Source organism: Scatophagus argus, chromosome 6, assembly GCF_020382885.2.
Source record: "Scatophagus argus isolate fScaArg1 chromosome 6, fScaArg1.pri, whole genome shotgun sequence".
NCBI classification, from domain to species: domain Eukaryota; kingdom Metazoa; phylum Chordata; class Actinopteri; family Scatophagidae; genus Scatophagus; species Scatophagus argus.
This window is the reverse complement of record NC_058498.1, coordinates 6,089,382-6,103,110: the sequence shown is the minus strand read 5'-3', so window position 1 is coordinate 6,103,110 and position 13,729 is coordinate 6,089,382. Positions and strand designations below refer to the sequence as shown.

Below are 13,729 nucleotides of genomic sequence, written 5' to 3'. Positions count from 1 at the left end.
AAATTTTATTTTATTTTACAGATAAAATAATGCTATAATGTTGTTATGTGTTATAAGTGGTTGGCAGAACTAGAAGTTAACTATCTGGTGGTTGAAGCTTCACATATTTACTGTACAGATATGAGGGCTGTACTGGCCTTCTCATCTGACTCTTTACAAGAAAATGAATGAGCCTGTTTCCCAAAATGTTGATGTGTTCCGCTTATAGTGCAGTGCACAGAAGGCCACTGCTGCAGTCTCTTTGAATACTGTAAAGACATCCATTCACACCTTTATCTCCAGGAAACGAGACAGCGATCATAATCACACTTCTGATCTCGACAGTGATTCTGCACAGTTGAAAGAGACCTTGAGTCGTATGCGCACAGCACACTCAGTGCCTCTAATCCAAATCAGGACTCTTCCACAAAGGCAGTTTTGTTGAAGCTGCAGTATTGCATTGGTCACAGTGCAAGAGGGAAGATAAAAGAAGGAGCATTTCTCAGAGCACAGCACTGTATTGCTGTCTCACTGCCAGCTATACAAGGCAAAATCTCCCTCAAACCATTTCTTCCATTAATTTGCTAAAATTGATGACTTTTGTTGCCACAGAATTACTGCAGAATTTCGCCCCAAACAAGAATTCTCATGTGATATATTTTTTTTAAAATAAAAAAACACTGATGCTGGAGTCCAGCTATAGTTTCATCATCATCACAGCCTCAAGTCTTGCTTGTCTTGACTCCACCTCTCAGGTAAATTTACTTCATGCTTACAAACTCTGATTAAAGTGCCCAAAGAACAGAGGAACAACATGTGGCTGCATTCAGTTTTAGGGTGGACTTTCCCTTTGATGGCGTGAGTGCATGCCTCCAAAATGACAAGATGTATTATACTGTTATATCTCCTGCAGAGTTTGGGCTGCCCTCTCTACAATTAGTCTATCTTTAAACATCGGCATCACTGTCATAGTGCACAAGCCCCATTTAGTCTCGCTGGGTGGTCTGTACCTCACTCGCATCATTTATTGCATATTGCGAGTAGATTTATTGTCATGAAAATAGATTCCTGGAATGAGATAGTAAGTGTTTTATGTGTGATATGAATAAGAACAAAATGATTTTTATATTGTTCATTAAATCATGATATTATGGAGCCAAAGCAGGGCCCAAAGTTTCATTCATTTGAAAAAAAAGATTTGAACTTGAAAGTTGAAATTCAGATTTTGAACTACAATATTGTACTTGAACTAAAAACAAGTGTAGGAAAAGTACAAGTACATTCAATTGCTTTTTTGTGCAGTTTAAAATCTTATTTATTCAGGATTCAGATCTTTCTCCTTTCAGATATTTTGTCTAATCTTTTCAGCTTCAAACTTTTGGCCCGGATCTGGCGTGGGGGGCGTGGCATCAGCTTAGAGGGGCGTGCAATCATGAGTGACAGCATAGTAACGAACGCTGAGGACCTTCCCCTGTCACGTTGCCTTCAAGGAACACAGATAGTGTAAGAAATATGATTCCACACTCTCTATACACCAGATTCAGATTCTGTTTGGTAAACCGTTTTAAACTGAACTTGGCACCAATCACAGCAAAAGTTATTATTATTATTATTATTAACAACAAATAGATTTAAAATGATTGTAAGTGTGTTCTGTTTGAGCAATTGAACAGCTCTCTTGCCAACTGCCCACAATAATGTCACCATTTTCACACAGTCCAAGCCTTGTACTTTTGGAAGAAACCTGAGAACTGTCCACATACTGTAAAAATGGGAAGCTTTTCCACCCATGTTGTATCTTAAGATTCTAGCTTGCAATCTGCAGATAACTGAAAAACCTTAACTTCTGATTTTCTTCTTTGCAGAACTTGCTGTATTTTGCAAGTGATGTGGACGTGGAAACTCTATGTATGTTCCTTAACTGATTTATTCATTCATTTCAGAGTGAGCCAGAGTCTCCAGGATCCAGGGTCTCACAGATCCAGGGGCCTGGTCGACCTCCCCCCTGCTGCCTCAGGCCAGGAGGGGCCCCACTGTGGAGAGCGCTCTTAGACTTTAAGACTGAGTGGAACCAGACTCAGGGTTTTGCTGGAAAGGAGGTGAAGTGGAGAATGGGGGAGTGAATGCAGAGTGGCAGGCCTTGCCCTTGGAGCTCTACCACTGATGCACACAGATGGAAAGAATTAGACCTCCATTCCAGCACAAAGATGGATGGATTATTAGATAGAGAGCCTGCATGTAGTGGGAAGAGAGAGAGAGAGAGAGAGAAGAGAAAGGAGTTTAGGCTAATAGACTGAGAGGAGAAGAGAGAAGAGGAGAAGGCAAATGATGGGAAAGTGAGCTTAAGTTTCAGCTTATTGTTTAGCTGACTGGACTGCAGCCTGAACACAGTAGAGCATATAGCAGCTAAGGAATCAGATATTTCCCTCAAGAATTGATGGAGACCGAAACAAAGCTAATAAAGAAGCTAATATTAAATTTAGTGAATGCTAATGCTGATGTTGTTTCATAACTTCTGGGTGGATAAGCAACTGTTTTCTGACAAATACACCATATGAACCTAAAGGTGATGTAATGTCAAAAAAAAAAAAGTTTAAGTTTAAGTGACCCAAACATATCTTATGGAGAAATATACATACACATCCCCCTTTGTGCACCATTTCCAGGTATGGTACATGCTGTAGGCTATTTATGTCCTAAATCCCTGAACTATTTCTACACTGCCTCTCTGTACAGAAATACACACTCTTTACTATCAAATGTACCATGTCTCCAGATATCTATCTCTTAACCCCTAGAGTTATTTAAATCTCATTAAGTTCTGTCAGGTGTGGAAAATAAGCTCCATTTAGAGTTTCTGACTGAACAAATCACACTTTATTAATGGCCCCAAATCAGCGTTAATGTCGAGTTGGTGCCATTACAAGCTGAGTGGGGTGAATGAATGAATACCTTCATCATTAATGATTAAGATTTTTCTTTATATCACTTCAATTCTAAGTTGGGGCTTGTTACTGATCCAGGGTGTACCCCACCTCTGGCCCAGTGTTTCACTTAAGACCATCCTTTCATTTGATTGTAGTGGTATTATCCACCTAACCTCCTTAACCAAAAGTGCTTTAACACGTAGAAAATGTTAAAAAGCTGCTCACATCACATCAACTCCAAAACTGAAAAAAGTTCAATACTTACTTTTTTTTTTCTTATTTGAAAGGAATAGCTTGATCAGTTATTACATGTTATTGCATTGTAAGTATCTATTATTATATGCTACATTATTAATACAGATTAATTCAAATAAAACTATACAAGCAGTTTAAAGAGGAACAGGTCACAAGCCACAGCTATTGAGAATTATTGGTTCAACCCCTACAACAACTTCGCCAACAGCGAAACATCAAGTACAACAAAATGCAAGTAACTACAATTGTTATCGCACACAAATGGAGTGAAGTAAAAAGTACAATATCTTCCTGTCAAATAAAAGTGGCACAGTACAAGTATAAAGTAAAAGTAGTATATCAAATATGTACTGAAACACAGGAGGCTGCTGTAGCTCATAACTGTATGCTGATGCAGCCTACAGCTAAAGCCAGCAGGCCATTAGCTCATCTCAGCAGAAGCAGGAGGAAACAGCTTCCCTGCCTGGCTCTGTCCAAAGTTGAAAAAGATCTACCAGCACCTCTTATGCGAGGCTAAGTTTTTGGGAGGGGCCATGTGATCTTAGACCTGTGAGGCATGAATAGAGAGAAGGAATGTGGATCCATCTTTCACTCTATTGTTCTCTCTCATCTTTCAGACACTGCAGCCATACAAGTAGCTGTCTGACAATGAAGAGGACTGTTAATGTTTAAAACAGCTGAATGCTTTCGACCTGAACAATGGGTTTCTGCTGTCAAAGATACAACTAACACAAGGCCATGCTTCAGCACTTTAGCAGATTGTGTTACTACAGGAAGTCTGGGACTGAATTAGGTTGGAATTGTTTTTTAGACACGCTAGTCTCACGTAGCCAGATCTCTCTCAACAGATGATGGAAATGCCAGTTTCTCGATCCGCTTTGGTCCAGACTGAAAGATTTCACATCGGGGTCCCCAGAATGAACCCTACTGACTTTGGTGATCCCCATACTTTCCACTAAGGCCATAACCACGACAAACTGTACTTAAACTGTACCTTGTATTTTGTGTTAATTAGCAAATGTTGGTCTGCTAACACAGTAAACTAAGATGGTCAACAGGGTAAAGAAAATCACAGCCAAACATCAACATGTTAGTGTTACTGGTGCTAGCATGCTGACACTAGCATTTAGCACATTTAAAATTAAAGCACATTTAAAAGTGTCAATTCTAAAAAGTTATATAATAGATATTTTTCAGTTTCATTGCTACATGATATTTCAAACAAAATACTTAAGCTCAAATATTTTGCTATTAAACCTTAAAGAAACCAACGTGTTTGTTCACAAGGAAAACAAAACTTGAAATAAAGCATTCCGGAAAAAAACTATTTGCATGAACCAGGCAGGCAACCATACAGTCTGGATGACCTATTCAAACTGTGTCAAGGTCCCTGGGGCAAATTAAACAAGGCGGTGATAGTTCACTTGACGGCGTTCAAAGGCTTCACTTCACTTCCTCTTGCCAAGGTCAGTATGTGGCAGCACAGACAGCAGAGGTCAAGCGCCTGTCAGCCCCTCAACAAAAACAGCTCATGTTCCCCAACAATCAGGGTCTTGTTAGAGGTTTCCAGCACCGCCATGACAGAGCGAGTGGAGGGTGAAACTGAATCTTTCTCTCTGCCTCTCCCGCCCTCACACTTCCTCTCAGTCATCATTTCAAAGCCTTCAAATGTCGTGAGCAGGAGAGCCCTGTCATCTAGCTTTCTACATGATTTATTCAAATATTGTCCTCAACTACAATTTTGAGGTGTTTCTACAGCTGAACTACAAGTTTCATTGCAATTTTAATGTCTCAGTTGATGAAAACACATGTCAAAACATTTGGAAATAAAGGGTCATTAACAATCTGATGTCAGAGTATCACTCACAGGGGTCATCCTCTCCAGAAAAAGTACTATATACTAGTTTTAGAATTAATTTTTATTTTGCTGACAATCTGTACATTCATCTTACGCTATTGTATTCTACGTAACTAAACAATCTAAATAATTCTTTCACCACTAATACAGAGTACAATCAGTCTTCATGAAGTCCACTGACGAGGTGAGGAGTAATTTTTTCTGTGTTTAAACCCAGAAGAGGAGGATATAGAAACAGTTAGTAATTTTACACTTTGCATGCTGAAAAAGGAAGATGTTTCCTAATATTTTGTCATTTATGTATGCTGAAAAGCCGGAAATGTTTGAAATAAATGAAATAAAGTGAGTTACTCAGCTTTCCTCCCAGTTTGTACTGCAAGAGAACAGAAAGGAACATCACAAATTTCCCAGAGGAGAAGGTCTTCGGAGGTTTTGTTCAACCAAAAGCTTTAAACCCAAAGCATATTAAATTTGTTACAATGTAAAACAAATCCTCAGCAAGCATAGAAAATAGAGACAGTTCATTTGCAAGAACGTGCAATATGAAAAAATGTGAAATTTGTTTACAAGAATAAAGTTTTCAATAATAAATGACGAATAAATGAATAGCAGATTAGGTTTTTCTTTCAAGGGAACTTGTGTTTTCCCTGTGGTGAGAAGGTTCCCAGAAAACATCAGCGGAAATAGCAGTTAAATATAAAGCTCATAAACCTAATTTCTCCTTGATAAATGACTCATTTAGTTATCGCTGAATAATTTTCAAGACATTTGACTGACATTTGTTGTTTGCCTCGCAAATAGTTTCAACAACACTTTGTTACAAATGCGAGTACACCGCTTCAAACGGTAAAAACACACACGTACGAGTAGTCTTCAACAGTCGATTGCATCATCAACATTTCACTTGCATCCTTCAGCTCTTCTCCTGATCCTCCCAGTAAGCTCAGATGAAGCCAGCTCCCACAACTGGAAACAATCAGGTTCTGAATGCCTCTGCATTGCACCAATCTGCCCTGACTCACTGTTTACATTCTATACAGTGTTTATACTCAGTAAAACCGATACATCTCTTCCTGGCGCTTTATGCTGTATTTTTAAGCCACGCACAATCCCTGCTTGCATCTCTCACTCTTAAAGCCAAACGCACTCATTCTCATGTTCAGCCTTTACTTTCAAATTGCAGTCAATTACACTGTGAAGTCAAGAGGCTTAATGAGGCTCCTTTAGCAGACAACGGCCTCAGGGCTCTACTGTCATTAGAGGAGTGGGTGTGGTCGTCCTCAGTTATTCAGTCTGGTCACCTCCGTAATGCCTCTGGCTGTGAACCAAAGAGGTTTGAGCATCAGGAGAGGACACACCCATCCCCACTACACTTATCATTCAGTGTTTGAGAATGCTCTGTTTATATCCATTTAGAAGTGATGGTGTAAACTACATTTACTCAAGTGCAGTATGTAAATACGATTTTGAGTTACTGGCACTTTACTTGAGTATTTTCTTTTTCTGCTACTTCATACTTCTACTCCACAACATTTCAGAAGGAAACACTGTATTTTTTTACTCCACAATATTAGATAAGTTTAGTTACTGATTACTTTGCAGATTAAGTTTAAGAACATAATCAAAAAATCAGCAAATAAATTCAGATGTTTTCTGATATTTTCATTAGAGATGAAAATAAGAAGAAAACAAGCTATACCGAAGGATAAGCTACTGTATATGAAGTAGTTAAACCTCCTTTTTTAGCCTTAGCATTTAAGTGTTGAACACGTTAATGTTTCAATAATTATGATCCAATAATACAATATGGGCCTACGTCATTGTAGAAGTAGACTGTAAAAAAAAAAATCTGTAAATAAACGGTAAATGACTGGCTGCCAAACAAAAACCTTTAAGTTAAAGTACAAGACCCTAATTCAAATAATGTGCGTAAACATGAAATTTTCAGATATTTTCATTATTTTTTGGTATTTTATGTATATTTTGATTCTAATATTTTGCTGCTTTTACATTTAAAGAGGAATCATTACTTATGTGATGGCTTCAACTACCACTTACCCTGCAGATTATGATTTTACACTACAAATTACAGAATATAATGCATTATTTAAGTTTAAACCAATGGTTTCCACATAATTTACTTTCCACATAATTTTGGCTTGTACACCATTTTGTGAAAAGCAGTTTTTAAGGGATTAAAGAGACACGATGACACACGGTGGCAGCTGAGGAAAAAGCTGCCAACGTGGCCTTGCTGCAACACTGATGCAGTATTTCAAAAGCTTTTAAACAACTGTTATGTTTGAGCTCTCTAAAAGTCTTCAGTTTTCAACTAAATTTCCAAAAACATAGCATGGTGTGTTTTTGTCTAATAAAACAAGCAACAGCAAACTCGGAGTCTCAGTGCTGAATGTGAACGTCAAAACTTCCTCCAGCGATGTGAGTGACTCTGACAGGATCCTGACATGATGAGTGTTTCTTGTTCTAGCAGTTTATCAACTACATATGCCTTTCTTTCCCTCCTTCGTTGCCTTCCTTTATATCTCTCTCTGGCTGCACACAGGAGCACAGCAAACGATTTTCGTTCTTGCTTTGGGAGAAATTACATGCAATAGCTTCAGAGCTCTGCGCCTCTGGTGCAGAAGTTTACTATTCTGCTACTGCTGCTCACAAAACATTTTCATAATACAAAATGTTCCAGAACGGCAGCAGAAAATGTCTCCGGGAGGCAGTTCTATTTCACTACTAATAACTTTTCTTCTTTTTCACACACACACACACACAAAAGAAGTGGGTGACAGAGAGGAAGCTTCATGTTTTAGGGTATCTCAATCCACATTTGGTTTGTATCTCTAAAGCGAAATAAATATCTCTTCTGAAAATACAAAAAAAAAAACCAAAAACGTTAAAGAGTGTAAACACTAACGTCTCTTTGCAGAGACAGCGTCCCTGTTGCTCTAGAACAGAACAACATTTGGAAACCAGTAAGGGCTCACAAGAATACACAGTTTAATTTTAAGGTTTTAAATGCCAAAAATATTGGGAATCGGAACCGTAAATGTGCTTAAACATCAACAGTTTTCATAAGGACTATTTATTAGTGGAGGTTCATTTTAAGCGGCTTTGGCTCTTTTGATGTGCAAAATGAGAGCTCGAGTGAGAAATGAAAGAAAACACACACACAAGCACACAGTGATACACACAAGTAAACACACAGGAACACTATTGAGTCATTTTCTGTCTTTTGCCAAATTCTAGCAGGACTAATATTATTTCCAGCTGTTCTGAAGCTCAAGCCTACAACTAATGAAGTAGCTGACGGGCACCACCATCTGGTCAATAATGGTTACTACGGTTATGACTCACAAAAAAAGAAAAAAAAAAAAATTCAAGGAAATCCACCGAAATAGTGATTTGGTGACACCCAGTGGAATCACAGTGCCAATACAAAATCTGATCACAAAGAAAATTCAACACAAAAACAAACACACTACAAATTCTGCATGTCTACAAATTAATAATCACATTGATGCCACAGTTAACCAAACAACATCATTTAATAAATGATTTTGCAATACAAAACATTTGTGCAAAAAATGTTCAGAAAAAATACAAAGACAAGGCCTCTCTTGGTCAATATGATAAGCATGTAAACCTTCTGTAATGGGCACGCTGTGACTGAAATATAAATTTACTCGTCTTTAGTTGAATCTCAAATAAAACAAAAAAAGGCACAATAATTACTTTTTTAGTTGCCAAATACAAAAACACCTAAACTTGATTGAGATTCACAGTCTTGTGTACAAGTGGTTTTTGCACCGTTGTATTAGTACACATAAATCCTCAAGGTCACGTGTACAAACGCCAAGGTAGCTCGATGTGCTTCAGAGGAACAAAAAGATAAAGTACAGGGACAAAAGACAGCAATGAAATAAAAACTCAATGGGAAAATTAAGTTGTTGTGACATGAGGAACAAACACCTTCTCCTTTCATTTTACATTTGGCTTGAATAAATTATCTCAGGGGGACCTAAAGCTCAGTCTAAGTCTAATGTAGATATGATTTATTGGGATTTGAGTCTGCAGTGAACTGAAGCAGCTGCTTTTCCTGTGGTTGCTTTCTTTAAGTAGGGGTTAGATGAACTAAATAATTTAGTCTTGTCTATCTACATTCCACAAATGTCAACTTTACCAAAAAAATGCACAATAGCATTCAAGCCATCTCAACTGCACAGAGTGCAACACATACGTACTGTCTGTGACATTTTTGCGAGCATTCAAACCCAACGATTGTCTACTAAACAGGTACAACTAACGTCACAAACTGTTCTGGGACTGCAGCTGGTTCTATGACACGTTTTTTGAAAATATAACTAATGTCTCTAACCAAACACAATCAAAAAATGACGAATCGTTCATGTTCAATTTACACAACAACTTCTTCTATCACAGAAGGATACTCAAGTAAATGCATCCAAAACTGTATTATATTACCCGCTACTGCAGATCGGACATGTTGGAGTATAAACACGGCTGTAGCTGAGGAGACTCAGGTAGAAACTTTCTTGTAAACCTGCACTTTTCCTTGTTAGGATCACCTACATGTCAGTACAATCTGTGCCAGTACAACAGTGCCTTCTAGTCACTGCTGATACAGAATCAAATAAAAGCGCCAAATAAAAAACAGTCCTAATTTAGGTCCAACATTCTTCTGTTTAAGCATAGAGAGGGAATAAATTGAAGCGCATCAAACATCCTATTGATAGTTGTTCTTGGTCATGTACATGACAGACACCTTGCAAAATACCAACTGAGGCTCGTGTGAGCATCATCTGTGCTTTAACCCTGCCTGCTTTGAATACTTTCATTCCTCCATGTCTTTTTTTTGTACAATACAGGTGCCGAAAAACAGGAAAAGGAAAACATGAATACAAGCCCTGTGAATAAAATCTTTAAAGTTCCTTCAAAATTCTGGAAAAAAAAAAAAACACTGGAAAAAGTCTCCCATAAAAATTAAAACACCATCTCGCATTTACATTAAAAACGTTCTTTTGTGAGGGTTAAGTTTTAGCTTACATCACTGACAGTAAACTGACCCCAGCCCTCGTGTGGTGAATGAAGCGTTGGCCCTGAGGCCAGTCCAGTCTAAGAAAATTTCAGCGCTGTGTGATTGCATTTGTAGATCTGTGTGTGTGTGTACTCTAAGATTTCTAAAATGCAAAGAGGCTTGTGTCCATGGTGTCAAAGTGTCAGATAGTCATGTTGAGGTTGCACAAAAAACATTCAGGTGTCATTTGCAAAGGTACTTTGCCTGAAAATGAAGATGCCAAATCTCAGCGCCTGGAAGAGCATGTGTAGCTAACATATCACCTGTTTTAGTTTGAATTCAAGCTGCTTCAATGGGGAGCTGTCACATAGCCGTTAGCTGTCTGTAGGGCTGCAATAAGGCAGGGCACCTCAAATGTCCACCTTGTAGACTGGTGGATTTGAGCAGGTCAGTGCTGGTCAGTAAAAGCTGCTGAACTCCTCGTTTGCTCCATCTTGGGTTCCCGTTTTTGTTTGCTTGGTTATTGCTTGCTAAATTCAGTTTCTTTTACCGTACAAGCAAACTGTACAGCACATTTTTGTGTTTTAACATTTCCAGAAACAAGCAAGTCACACCACTGCTGAAAGGTACCAAGCAGTCAAGGTATGAGCGTCAGTGTTTCCTTCACGTCCTGCACGACACAGCCCACTGACTGGGTAGATGACCCAGGAACTTTCGTCAGACAAAATACAAACCATTTCTAAGGACACGGGAGGGACTTCCTACTTACATTTTTTTTCCTTAATAAAAAGTTCTTTTGAATATATCTTTGTATTTCATTCACTGATGCAGGACTTATGTACCGTATTTACACAGAGGTTAAAATAATAACACAACATTTTCAAACCATGGTAGTAAGTACACTTTAAACAATAAGGCATTAAAAAGTCAGACAGTCGTGTATATACTGGTGTAGCTGCGGCAGCGTTTCTTGCACATCTAAATGTGCTTACAGGTCGGTTTCTGTGGGGTCTCCGTGTGACCAGAGTAGAAATGTTAGACTGGATCCCTGGGTGAGAGGCTAAACTTCTCAAATTTGGGTCCCGTGCAGAAAGATTGTGAGTATCCCTCTATCTACCTACAGGTCTGCGGTGATGACCGTGTCGTTATACATCAGTGTGTCAGAATCAGCAGTGAGCAGTGCTGATGTTTGTGATGCGTCCAGCTGTCCCTTCTGGGAAACTTGTCCGTACACCTGAGCTTGCCCTCCTCCGCTCCCTGGCATGATGCAGTGGGAAAGCAGCGGCGTGTTGGCGTCATGGTTGGAGCCTGTGGTGGAGGGAACTCCACTGACGTGACCCGTGCTGGTGGAGCCACTGGCGCTGCTGGGTGAACGGCTTTTAGGGGGAGGCAGGTGGTGCTGGATGACCCTTGTCGGAGGGACAGGGGGAGGGAAGTGGGCTGGAAAAGCTGCGTACCCTGGCGGGATGGGATATCCATTGACGGGAATAAATCGCTGATGGGTTTGGGGCACAGCCATGGGCGTCCAGGCTGTAATCGGAGCCATCTGGCCTGGGGAGGGAATAGCCTGGGCTGGGTAGAGGTACCCAGCAGCGGCGGCGGCGGCAGCGGCATAACGTGGGTTGCTGAGGTTGCTGACAGGGCTGGCGCTGAGCGATGTGGTCTGGGTAGTGGCGTTGCCTCCGCCACCAGAGGGTGTGCTGGAGCTGGCGTGGGATGACATTCCCTCCCAAGCTCGCAGGCGGACGTGGAGATCCTTGAAGCGCGGTCGACGTGTTGGTCCCTCCTGCCAGCATTCAGTCATCAAGCCATAAAATCTGAGAGACAACAGTTAGTTAGAATTTTTTTTGTTTTTTTAATTTTTAAGCCATTTAAAAAATCAAAAAGGTGTGGCCTTTGACACACAACAAGGCAAAGACTGCAACAAAAGATTAAGTACTTACTGTATCACCTTCTCATAATTTACTGCAACATTAACCTGTACGTACCTTGGCGGACAGTCCTCAGGGCAGGGCAGCAGCTGCCTCTTTCTCACCATCTCCATCACTTCCTGGTTGGAAAAGCCATAATAGGGCTGCAGACCGTAGCTGAAGATCTCCCACAGCACAACTCCAAACGACCAGATATCTGAGTCTGTGGTGAACTTGCCATAAGCGATGGCCTCGGGGGGCATCCAGCGGATGGGCAGCAGGGTTTTGGGCTGGAGGCAGTAGTAGTCTGAGGAGTAGATCTCTCTGGAGAGACCCAGGTCGGAGATTTTGACGTGGAGCTGTTCTCCCACTAGAATGTTCCGAGCTGCAAGGTCTTTGTGGACGTAACCGTGGCTGGACAAGTACTCCATCCCAGCAGTCACCTAGGTTTGAGTAGTCAGACAGAAAACAATCATTTAAGGAATAAGTGGCAGCAAGGTGGAAGGAGAAACAGGGCAGCCACGGGAGACAACGAAACTGTGATCCTGAACTTAATATTCCCACCTGTATGGCCATGTGTAGGAAGTCTCCATGATCTAGGCTGGATTTTACAGTGCCATCCTCATCACTACTGCAGCCAACGTCTGAGTGTGGTGAACGCATGATGAGGAACTCGTGGAGGTCGCCTTGGGGCAAAAACTCAAACAGCAGACAGACAGGCTGCTCTTGGGTCACCACACCCAGCAGACACACCACGTTTGGGTGCTGCAGCTCAGTCAGCACTGCGGCCTCCTGCGATGGAAAACAAAACGTGTGTCTCAAGCAAAAAGAAAGACTGGGAAATCATTAGAGAATGAAACCTCACTGTGATACTTCAATTTAAATTTGCCTTTTGGCTGATTAGAGTGTTTCAAACACATAAGACAGATTTTTACTGTGTAACTTTACGCTGGCGGTTCAGGCCTTCCTCGTTTCTCATGCACACGGAAAGGGAGGAATATGTTTTTACGAGTCATCTGTTTCAGTCCTCCTTAAAGTCTAAATTTATCTGGACAATCTGCCAGTAGTTACAGTTTATTTTTGGAACTATTTCAAGTGAATTAATCCTCTGTTCAGTGATTTTTAGCCATATACAGTCTGCCATCACCTACCACGTTTACCTTCTGTGCAAACATAACAAGTCATGCTTCAGGTCCTGTGGGAAGAGAGATCTTTCCACAGGGAAAATAGTGCCTTTTAGTTTAAAACAGCAGATTATTTCAGAACCACATTCAGTTCTAAAAATCTACCCGTTACATGCCTGTTAGAAGCATGTCTTCTAAAATGACTAACTGTTCAGCCTTGGAGGTTACACATGGCTGATTTTAGAACCTCATCTTTGAGTATTTCTTCAACTTTACAATTGGAAGCAGTAAACTTGAGGCTTTGGAGGCACAGCTTCACTCTGTACCTGCTGGAAGTCATTCCACTGTTGGGTACTGGAGACATCCTTCAGGGTCTTTATGGCCACGAGCTGAGCCTGGTCCATGCCCGGCAGATACAGATGACCCTTGTAGATCTTCCCTAAAGCGCCCTCTCCGAGCTCCTCCATGAAACGCACAGCCGACAGGGGCAGCTCTTTGGCTTTGGTCTGCAGAGAAGGAAGAAGTGGGATCAGTGGGGAAGAGAGATGTGACAGAAAAATAAGGTCATTATTTTCTTTGTTATGCAAGTGCTCTTTCCTCACCATTATCCTTGTATAGAGAAGTGAAAC

At 40.5% G+C, this 13,729-nt stretch overlaps 1 protein-coding gene across 2 annotated transcripts in view; it reads right to left on the bottom strand.

Annotated features, from left to right (window-relative positions):
- Positions 1-8,557: 8,557 nt before the first annotated feature.
- The window catches only part of ror1 (receptor tyrosine kinase-like orphan receptor 1), a 114,427-nt gene continuing 109,255 nt past the window's right edge, over positions 8,558-13,729 (bottom strand). For both annotated transcript variants that reach the window (XM_046391304.1, XM_046391305.1), the window contains 4 exons: positions 13,427-13,606; positions 12,541-12,768; positions 12,055-12,419; positions 8,558-11,883 (listed from right to left, as the gene is read on the bottom strand). In XM_046391304.1, coding sequence (XP_046247260.1) covers positions 11,184-11,883; positions 12,055-12,419; positions 12,541-12,768; positions 13,427-13,606 — 1,473 coding nt within the window. In that variant the 3' untranslated portion in view covers positions 8,558-11,183. The remainder of the gene's footprint in view (positions 11,884-12,054; positions 12,420-12,540; positions 12,769-13,426; positions 13,607-13,729) is intronic.